The sequence below is a fragment of the Peromyscus maniculatus genome, chromosome 17, assembly GCF_049852395.1.
Source record: "Peromyscus maniculatus bairdii isolate BWxNUB_F1_BW_parent chromosome 17, HU_Pman_BW_mat_3.1, whole genome shotgun sequence".
NCBI classification, from domain to species: Eukaryota; Metazoa; Chordata; class Mammalia; order Rodentia; family Cricetidae; genus Peromyscus; species Peromyscus maniculatus.
Genome location: NC_134868.1, coordinates 2,397,784 through 2,407,940, shown reverse-complemented (window position 1 = coordinate 2,407,940; position 10,157 = coordinate 2,397,784). Strand labels below are relative to the sequence as shown.

The window sequence follows — 10,157 nt, the reverse complement described above, 5'->3', positions numbered from 1 at the left end:
GTGGGAACTGGGCCGGAGACGCAGCGGACCCAGCCTGGAGACTTGTCCCCCCGCGTTGGGCCCGGGAGGGTCCCATCGCCTCCACCCCGCAAGGAAGCAGAACTGGCCCCGTTTGGAGACCACACCGCCGGGTGCGGAGGCGCCGAGGGACCAGAATAACTTGTCGCCTGGATGCTCGGCCGCCCCCGCGAGGAGCCTGCGATGCTCCGCCCGCTCCGGGGCCACGGGAAGCTTGTTTTTCTGCTCCCCTCCCGCAGCAGCGAGCAGGGCATGCAGAGCCACAGACACAAATGACCACCAGTCGGTTAGGTCGCAGCGCCCCGCCCCCCGGAGGCTAGGGTGGGGACCAGGAACGGGTGTGCGGACAGAGGGGTGCGGGGAGGAGCTTGAGGCGCCCTCGCCGGGCTGGGATCTGTTCCCAAGGGATAAACTCTGGGGAGGAGCCGTGGGCCGCCTCCGGTGCCTTTTTATTTCAAAATAAAAATAGGGGCCGAGGCTCGGCGAGTAGCGCGTGTAGCTCAGTCGGTGGCGACACAATTTGTCATCTGCGCACTTGGTAGGTGAGGGCCGTGAGTTCCTCACCCTGGACGCTGAGTGAGACTCTGTCTCCTAATGTAAACATATTCAGAACGGCCAGGCATGGTGGCGGAAACCTCAAAGCCAGCAGCGCTGGGGAGGCAGAGGAGGCGGATCTCTGAGATGGAGGTGACCTTGTGAGCTCAAGACAGGCAGGGCTCCGCAGAGACCCTGTCTCGGAAACTGTGCGTGTGTGTGTGCGTGCGTGTGTGTGTGTGCGTGTGGTGTGTGTGCACGTGTGTGGTGTGTATGTGTGGTGTCTGTGTGTGTGTGGTGTGTGAAGCCTAGGAGAATGACAGGACAGCAGAGGGAAACAGCATGAGTATTTCTCACATCTTTTTGCTTTGGAGACAGGGCTTCTCTGTGCAGCCCTGGCTGTCCCGGACTCGCTCTGCTGCCTCTGCCTCCGGAGTGCCGGGATTAAAGACGTGCGCCCCACTGCCCCGCTGGACACTTTTTTTTTTTTTTTTTTTTTTTGGTTTTTCGAGACAGGGTTTCTCTGTGTAGCTTTGCGCCTTTCCTGGAACTCACTTGGTAGCCCAGGCTGGCCTCGAACTCACAGAGATCCCCCTGCCTCTGCCTCCCGAGTGCCGGGATTAGACGTGCGCCACATTTTTTAAGTTATACTCATTTATTTGTGTGGGAGTCGGTTCTCTCATGTGTCAGGCTCGGAGGCAGGCGCCTTGGCTTGCGGAGCCATCTTGCTGGCCCAGTAGTTTATTTTCTTTATACTTTTGTGTGACTTACAAATTCCCCCGCAGTGAGCACATACTACTTTAACAGGAAACCTCTAAGGTTGTCCCTAAAACATCTGGAAGGAAGAAGGAACATTCCATGCGTGACCACAGGCGGCTTTTGTGCCTCCCGGGAACAAATATCTGGAACCATAATATTTACAGAGGAAGTCGCCGGCCACCCTGCGCTGCGCTGCTGAGTTACAGACCCAGAGGGAACAGGGAAGAGAGGGGACAGGCTTATGACGCACGCCTGTCACCCCGGCCAAGCACGTGGGAGGTGGGGGCGAGAAAATCAGTTCGGTGTGATCCTCTGCTGCAGTGAGCGGGACTCAGAACAGGCAACAGGAGACCGGGGCTCAACAGAAAACAATGGTGAACAGGGCATCAGTCACGGGTGCCGAGGTCACCCGAACCCAGTGCCCACTGTCTGCGTGGACCTTCTGAGAAGCATGAGGGATGAATTGTGCCGCAGTTTCCCCACAAGGGAATGATGGGCCTGACAAGGTCTATTCTATCTCTGCAGTGCCGGAAAAGGAATGAAGCACTTCCCACATGCTAAAGCTCCACCCCTGACCACGCCCCCAGCCCCTCACTGGGGGATTCTAGGCGGGGCTCCACCCTGACCACGCCCCCAGCCCCTCACTGGGGATTCTAGGCAGGGCTCCACCCTGACCACGCCCCCAGCCCCTAACTAGGGATTCTAGGCGGGGCTCCACCCTGACCACGCCCCCAGCCCCTCACTGGGGATTCTAGGCGGGGCTCCACCCCGACCACGCCCCCAGCCCCTCACTGGGGGATTCTAGGCGTGGCTCCAGTCCTGAGCCACGCCCCCAGCCCTTCACTGGGGATTCTAGGCGGGGCTCCACCCCTGACCACGCCCCCAGCCCTTCACTGGGGATTCTAGGCGGGGCTCCACCCCTGAGCCACGCCCCCAGCCCCTCACTGGGGACTCTAGGCAGGGGCTCCACCCTGACCACGCCCCCAGCCTCTCTTGGGCCCGCACAGCACCTCACCCCCGCCCCTCCTGAGTCTGGGGCCCAGGCTGAGTCCGCTGTGCCCTGCACACCCGGTTGGTCCCATCCGTGAAGCTGTGCTGCAGGACTGCCTGGCTCCATCTCCAGGTTTCTACAGCGAGACCCCGCATGGGTCCCGCCAGCCATGTTTAGTGACCGTGTGAGCAGATCGCAGGGACACAGAGGCCTGTGGGCGCCTCCTGGGACGGTCACCTGCAGTCTCTGGAGTCAGGAGACACTGGACCTCGGGGGGTGGTCCCTGCCTCTGTTTACAACAGGGGTCTCCCCGGGGACTCAGTCTGTGTCAGGACATCTGGTCAAGGACACAGTGACCCGGGGGCTGGGGTCCCTCTGCTCACAGGGCACGGGGACCCGGCTTCCGTCTTCTGCATCGAAAAGAGTCCAAACAGTGAAGGAAAGGCAGAGAGCGCCCCAGCCCGCGCAGGCTGGAGCCGGAGCAGAGTCGGGGAGGCACCGCCCAGGCACCGGCCTTTCCAGCCAAGCTGCGGCCAGAGCGGCCCGGGTGGGAAGAGAAGCCGGTACCACGGGCGTCGCTGCAGGGTCACCAGCGCCGGGGGTGCCCGGGGCTGCCGGGGACTTCACGGCCGAGCCAGGCGGGCCCACGACCCTGTTGTTGGAGAAGGCAGACCTTGCACCCTGGGCTGTCCTGGGGGACAGGCGCTAAGTGCCGGGACCCTGAGGGCTGGGTGTCCAGCGCCCAGCCTGTCCGTCATTATCCGTCCTCCTCCTCCGCCTCCTCCAGGGTCAGCTCAAACTGGAACCTGTCAGGGCCGGGGCGCTCGCGGCCCGCGGTGAGGGTGGGGCTGCCCGGTATTCTGCTCTGATACCACTCTCTGTTGTCTTCCAAGGTGTCCAGCAGCTCCTGGGCGTCGGGGTGCACCAGGTCGGCCCAGGTTTCCCACAGCGGGTGGGCGATGTAGTCAATGAATCCCACCTTAGGGGACCGCAAAGGGCAAGTAAGTCACAGTGAAGCCTGAAATCAGCCCAATCCCAAGGTCACCTGCATGGTGTCCTGTGCCTGGAATGCTCATTTCTCAACTCCTATTCAACCTTCAAAACCCTCCTGAAAGAACTCATCTTGGTCCAACACTCAGGAAACTGAGGCAGGCTGATCTCAAGCCAGTGAGTTCTATACCAGACTTCAGACAAAAGGAGACTGTCTTCAAAACAACAAATCAGGAGTCTGCCCTAGCAAGGCGGTGATGGGCACCCCTTATCCCAGCACTGGGAGGCAGAGGCAGGTGGATCTCTGAGTTCAAGACCAGCCTGGGCTACAGAGCGAGATCCAGGACAGCCAGGGCTGCACAGAGAAACCCTGTCTTGAAAGAGTAAAAATAAAGACGAAGTGCCTGTTGAATGTTGGGCCCTGGCTGAACTCAGATATGTGACCTCAACAGGCGAGTGTGTGTTTAGCAGTTACCAGGGAAAATTGGGGAAACTGAGACCCCTCAGCAGGACAGACCCTTCATTGGGTCACCCAACAGTTCACATCTTCTAGCCAGGGCTCCCTCTGCCCCATGGTGCCCTCACGGCAAAGTGAGAGTTACCAACACCGGTACTATGAGGTGGAGGCAGGAGAGTCAGGAGTTCGAGGCCAGCCTGGGCTACAGAGCGAGTTCCAGGGCAGCCTGAGCTACAGAGCGAGTTCCAGGGCAGCCAGGGCTACACAGGGAAACCCCGTCTGGAAAAACAAAGCGCCCTGGGGCGGAGCGCGGGCCCACGCCGGCAGGGGCAGCCACGGCTCCGGGCTCCCCAGGTCCCAAGCCCAGCAGGGCGCGGCCCAGCACACACCTGGGATTTCTCCACCGAGGCCGAGTGCTTGTCACACATGGGGCTGACATCCAGGCCCAGCTCCCGCTCGCGGTCCCCCTGCCGGAAGAACTCGGCCATGATGCGCTCGGTCCACTGGCGGTAGAGCCGCAGCGGCTTGGTGGGGTTGCTGAGGTCGGCGCAGTGCACCAGGCTCTGCAGGACCTGCGGGGCGGGGCGGGGCCTCGGGAGGGCGGGGCCTCTGGAGGGAGGGGCCTCTGGAGGGCGGGGCCTCTGGAGGGCGGGACCTCGGGAGGGCGGGGCCTCGGGAGGGCGGGCCACACCCCACCGCGGCCCTAAAAAGCTCAGTGCCCAGGGGGGGAAACTGAGGCCTGCGGTGTGTGCGCCTTTAGTGGCCGCACTCGGGAGCCTGGCACACGAGGATGACGAGTTCCCGGGCAGCCTAGGCTACGGAGTGGGAATCTGTCCCAGAAAACTAAAGCGGGAAACTGAGGCTCCGGGCCGCCGGCGCACCTGGATGCGGTCAGAGTAATGGTCGAGGAGCAGCACCCCGAGGCTGGTCACCCTCTTCGTCTCCACCATGGTCTTGAGATCGGCCAGGAGGCTCATGTGCTTAGACATGTCTGTGGCCAGCACCTGGGGAGGGCACGAAGTCGCGGATGCTGCGCTCTGCACCTTCTGTGCCTCAGTGTCCCCAGCGGGAGCGAGGGCGGAAGGGCAAAGGCCCCGGGGCGCAGCTGAGCTGAGCACAGGGAGCCATGGCGGGCGGAGAGGGGAGGCAGGATCCCACCCGGGGCTCTGGAACTCCGGGGACACCCGGGGTGGACGCACGCGGGGCGTCACCCGCCCGGGGCCCCGCGCCCCGGCACAGCCGCCAGCTGAGCCGCCCGCCTGTGGGCGCGGACGCGGAGGCGGGGCCGTGAGTTCCCAAATGTAAACAATAACGGAGGGAACGCCCGTCGAGTGCGCAGACGGACCCGAGAGCCCGACCCGCCAGCAGGGCCGACGCAGAACCGCGACGGCGCCAGGGAGAAAGGGCCCCGCCCCGCGCCCTGACATCACCATGTCGATGACCATCCTGCGCAGACTCAGTCGCTGCTTGGCGCTGAGGTTCCGGAAGAAGTCGCAGTTTTCTCCCTGCAGGAGCTTGAAGCCCACGGCCAGGTGATGGTTCTCCAGCACCGACACGTCATTGTACATCAGCGCCAGCTCCGAGTCTGTGGGGACAGCCGGGCCTCGACCCCACTCCTCCCAAAGGCAGCTGGGGAGGGGACGTCACTGGCCAACTCCTAAGCATGCGGTGAAGCCCAAACTCCAATGCCCCTTCATGCAGAAAGCCATGCACGCCCCGGGCGCGCCTCCGCGTCTGCGCGCCAGGGTGAGTCACCGGCCGCGGTCTCCGGTCCCCTCACTCACTGGTGTTGATGAGGAACTGATTGGAGACCCCCGGGTGGTCCACGTCGTGGATAGCGCATGCAAAGACAGCGGCCAAGACTTCCAGATCTGTGAACACGGCCTGGGCGGGCCCTGGGCGTCAGGCCCGGGGGTGCCCACTGCACGCGCGCCCGCCCACTGCGCTCGGCTGGCCGGGGTACCTGCAGGGCGGGGGCGCCCAGCAGCACGTGCGCGGACTGCACCACGTCCGCGGCATGCACGCTGTTGTGGTACGCCACGTCGGCGCGGTAGTGGCCCTCCAGCGTGAGCAGGTACGCCCGCAGCGCGTCCGCGGGGATCCGGAACGTCTGCAGCAGGTCCCGCTCCTGGGGTGCCACAGACCGGCTCAGGCCGCACCCGACTCCTGTCCGTCCTCCGCGCCCTTCCCCGGGGGGCCCTGGTGCGTGGCCCCTGAACCCCTTCATCTTTGCCGCCTGCCCACACTTCGGGGGCCGCTGTTCCAATCCCGGCCTTTTCAAGGCCAGGACAGGCTGGGCCGGGTCTAAAACAGCTATGACGGGGCTGGAGCCATGGCTCGGTGGCCAGGAGCACCGGCTGCTCCCCCAGAGGCCCTGGGTTCGGGTCCCGGCACCCACACGGCAGCTCACAACCGTCTCTGACTCCGGTTTCAGGGGCGCGGCGCCCATGGCCAACACCGGTGTACATAAAATAGAAATAAATAGATTTATACAGCAGTTACTAGGCCCGGTCAATTCCTGTCGTCTAAGTGGCCCCACCCGCTCAGGGGAGCTGGGGCTGGACCCGCGGGTGTCGGCGGGGGGAGGGACCTGCAGGACGCTGAACACCACGGCTGTGAGCGGCCGGCTCCCGCTCAGCTCGGCCACTCGGAACACGTCCAGCCCCCACTTGTTGGTGTCTTCAAGTTCCTGCAAGCGACCAGTCAGTCAGCGGCCGCCCGGCGTCGGGGAGGGAAACTGAGGCCCGCGGCTCCGGGAGACCCACCTTGGCCAGCTGCCCCTCCTGGTCTGTGTGGACCCCGAAGCGGGGCACGGCGGCGGCGGCGGGGAGGCTGACCCGGGGGGCCGCGGGGTCGCCGTCCTCCGCGGGCAGCAGGGGAAGCTCGACCTCGGCTGGCGGGTCTGCGGGGCGGGGGGGGGGGGAACGACTCAGGGTCCGGTCCTCCCGGCCCCCACGGCCCCGCGCGTCCGCTCCTCCCGGCCCCCACGGCCCCGCGCGTCCGCTCCTCCCGGCCCCCACGGCCCCGCGCGTCCGCCCACCACCCCAGGCCCGGCCGCTCACCCAGGAAGGTCTGCGCGATGTACTCGGACACCTGGATCCCCGAGCGGCTGGTCTCCGACAGGTGGGTCAGCTCCCGGCTGAGCATGCGCCTGAACTGGGGGCGGGGAGGAGGATGAGCGGGGAGGAGGGGACGGGGAGGAGGGGAGCGGGGGGAGGGAGGGCAGGGAGGAGGGAGGGCAGGGAGGATGAGGAGGGAGGAGGGAGGAGGGGGAACAGGGAGAAGGGAAAGCAGGGAGGAGTATGAGGGGAGAAGGATGAGGAGGGAAGAGGGGAGGAGGGGGAGGAGGGAGAGCAGGGAGGAGGGAGGAGGGGAGCAGGGGTGCCGTGTCCTCGCCTTGCTGGACGCCATCTCGCCCACGGAGCGCCGAGTCTGCAGCGTCTCCAGCTGCTCCAGGCACCAGTCCAGCTCCTCCAGTGTCTCCTGCGCCAGCTGCGGCCCCGGGGCCTCTGGAGGGGGGCGTCAGGGTGGGGCCCGGCGGGGAGCCCGTGCCGCCCCCATCCTGCGAGGGGCAGTGTGACCCAGGCAGGCCCACACCCCTCTGGCGGGTAACGTGGGCGGGGGACTCTGGGTGCGGAGGCGGGTTTGGGGTGAAGCCGGCTTAGGAGCCGCGTCGGGGCGGGCTGGGGGAGCGGCTGCGCTCGGGGGCGAGCAGGGGTGCGTACCTGCGTGGGCGGGCGGGCTGCTGCGCGCAGGGGTCCCCGGGAGCGGCTGCCTGCGGGCGGACGGGAGGGCGGGCTTCAGCGGGGACCTGGCCCCCAGCACCCCGCCCGGTCCGCCGCCCTCCCGGTACCTGGCGGCGGCGCCCGGGCCGTGGGCAAGGGCGGCCACGCTGCTGCGGACAGTCCTGAGGCTGGCCAGGACCTGCGGCGAGGGCGGGGCGCGGCTGAGCGGGGCCCGGTCCCCTCCGTCCGCGTCCCCGGGGCGGGGGGACACCCACCTGGGCGAAGGGCGTGACGATCATGTCTTCCCCATGTCTGCAGGGAGGCCACACTGAGGGTCTGCTGGCTTCAGGGAGCCCTCCCCGGAGGAAAAACGACAGCCTCTGCCCGCCCCACGTTACCCATATCTAAAATGGGGAAACTGAGTCCTAAGGGCAGCCGGGGTCTTAGCGTCAGGACACAAGTAACTGTTTCCCTTTTCGTCGCAGCTACTAGGGAGCTCAAATAAAGCGTCTGTCCAGGCGCTGCCCAGGCCGGTCCCTGCACCCTGCACGCGGCGTGCGCCCAGGCTGGACCCTGCACCCTGTCCCCGGCGTGCGCCCAGGCCGGACCCTCCACCCTGTCCCCGGCGTGCGCCCAGGCCGGACCTTCCACCCTGCACGCGGCGTGCGCCCAGGCCGGACCTTCCACCCTGCACGCGGCGTGCGCCCAGGCCGGACCCTCCACCCTGCACGCGGCGTGCGCCCAGGCCGGTCCCTGCACCCTGAGCCCGGCGTGCGCCCAGGCCGGTCCCTGCACCCTGCGCCCGGCGTGCGCCCAGGCCGAGCCCTGCACCCTGCGCCCGGCGTGCGCCCAGGCCGGACCCTGCACCATGCGCCCAGGCCAGACCCTGCACCATGCGCCCGGCGTGCGCCCAGGCCGGTCCCTCCACCCTGCGCCCGGCGTGCGCCCAGGCCGAGCCCTCCACCCTGCGCCCGGCGTGCGCCCAGGCCGGACCCTCCACCCTGCGCCCGGCGTGCGCCCAGGCCGGACCCTCCACCCTGCGCCCGGCGTGCGCCCAGGCCGGACCCTCCACCCTGCACCCTGCACCCTGCGCCCGGCGTGCGCCCAGGCCGGACCCTCCACCCTGCGCCCGGCGTGCGCCCAGGCCGGTGCCGGCCACGCCGCTCCGGAGCCCTGCTCAAGCCTCCCTAACGCTCCTCTCCTCGGAAGGCCCCGAGTGCTCCAGGAGGAAGGCTCACAGTTCGCTGGCCGCCGAGGAGTTCCGGGACGCGGCCTTGGGCGAAGGCTCGAGGTCGTCGCCGTCGGAGCGGTACAGGAAGGACTCGCGCCGCTGGCCGTGCGGGCCCGGGGGGTGGAGGGCGCGGCCAGACTGAGGGTCCAGGGGCGCCCTGCCGCCCGCGAGCCCATTTTCCAGGTCAAGGCTGAGGGCAGAACAGAGGGGCGAGCAGCGTCAGGGGACAGAGGCCGCCGGTGCGCCTGGAGGGACAGCGGGCGGGCACAGCCGGGCGATTGGCCCCGCCCCCACGGCCCCGCCCCCACACAAAGCCCCGCCCACCCCGACCGCACCCGCTTCTGCCAGCCCCCGGGCCACTGAGGCCCGCCTGACACAGCCTGACGATTAGCCCCGCCCCCACACGGCCCCGCCCCGCACGGCCCCGCTCCGCCCCACACGACCCCGCCCCGCGATGCCCCGCCCCGCACGGCCCCGCCCCCACACAAAGCCCCGCCCACCCCGACCGCACCCGCTTCTGCCAGCCCCCGGGCCACTGAGGCCGGCCTGGCACAACCTGACGATTAGCCCCGCCCCCACACGGCTCCGCCCCGCGATGCCCCGCCCCCACGCGGCCACGCCCCGCGCGGCCCCGCCCGCCCCGACGGCACCCGCTTCTGCCAGCCCCCGGCCGACCGCGGCGAGTGTCTGGTCCGGGGGCGGCTCCGCCGCTGAAGACCCGGGCCGCTCCTCACAGGACCGGGGTTCGCGCCCCCACGAGGGCCCGCAACTGCGGCTCCGCTCCCCGGGACCCACGCACACGGCGCTCGCACACGGCAGCCCAAACACTCAGAACAGACACACTTCTAGAGGGAGGGGACGTGTGGGGCCGACACCGGCGCGGGGCGGTCACGGGGTCCCGCGGTGGCCCGGGGGTCGGCCCCATTCGGCTGTTTCCGCCGCGGCTCGGCAGAGGTCGGCGGTGCCGCGCATCCCCAGCCCGGGTGGAGGGCACCTGTCAGAGGCGTCGTGACGTCACGGGGGGCGGGGCTCGGGCCCCGGGGTTCCCGGGGCGCCCCGGACTCCCACCCCAGTGCCTGCGCTGCCGCCCCCTGCCGTCCCCCTGCCGGCCCCTTGCCGCCCCCCTGCCGCCCCCCCTGCCGTCCCCCTGCCGCCCCCCCCGCCGTCCCCCTTGCCGCCCCCCCGCCGTCCCCCCGCCGTCCCCCCGCCGCCCCCCCGCCGTCCCCCCTGCCGCCCCCCTGCCGTCCCCCTTGCCGCCCCCCTGCCGCCCCCCCGCCGCCCCCCCGCCGCCGCCCCCCCGCCGCCCCCCCCGCCGCCCCCCCGCCGCCCCCCTGCCGTCCCCCCTGCCGCCCCCCTGCCGCCCCCCTGCCGGCCCCCTTGCCGTCCCCGACTGGGAAAGCCGAGCAGGGGCGGCTGCAGGGAGCCGGGTTCGAATCCCGCCCCCGGGCGCGG

The 10,157-nt window shown here is 68.6% G+C and overlaps 1 protein-coding gene across 2 annotated transcripts; it reads right to left on the bottom strand.

Annotated features, from left to right (window-relative positions):
• Window positions 1–1,259: 1,259 nt before the first annotated feature.
• Window positions 1,260–8,990, bottom strand: Pde4c (phosphodiesterase 4C). 2 transcript variants are annotated; one of them, XM_076553108.1, is made up of 13 exons: window positions 8,713–8,990; window positions 7,750–7,786; window positions 7,603–7,673; window positions 7,146–7,524; window positions 6,812–6,905; window positions 6,515–6,651; window positions 6,340–6,438; window positions 5,713–5,877; window positions 5,534–5,633; window positions 5,180–5,334; window positions 4,631–4,753; window positions 4,139–4,321; window positions 1,260–3,281 (listed from the first exon to the last, which is right to left on the bottom strand). In XM_076553108.1, the coding sequence occupies exons 4-13, from the start codon at window positions 7,158–7,160 to the stop codon at window positions 3,060–3,062; spliced, it is 1,293 nt and encodes a 430-aa protein (XP_076409223.1). In that variant the 5' UTR covers window positions 7,161–7,524; window positions 7,603–7,673; window positions 7,750–7,786; window positions 8,713–8,990; the 3' UTR covers window positions 1,260–3,059. The 2 variants fall into 2 exon arrangements, with proteins under 2 accessions (XP_076409223.1, XP_076409222.1); XM_076553107.1 differs by having other exon boundaries at window positions 5,713–6,438.
• Window positions 8,991–10,157: the final 1,167 nt, after the last annotated feature.

Coding starts and splice junctions, on each gene's coding strand:
- Pde4c (XM_076553107.1), bottom strand. Junction 6,652..6,811: donor CATCGCGCAGACCTTCCTGG/GTGAGCGGCCGG, acceptor CCCGCCCCGCAG/ACCCGCCAGCCGAGGTCGAG. Junction 5,335..5,533: donor TCAGTTCCTCATCAACACCA/GTGAGTGAGGGG, acceptor CTGTCCCCACAG/ACTCGGAGCTGGCGCTGATG.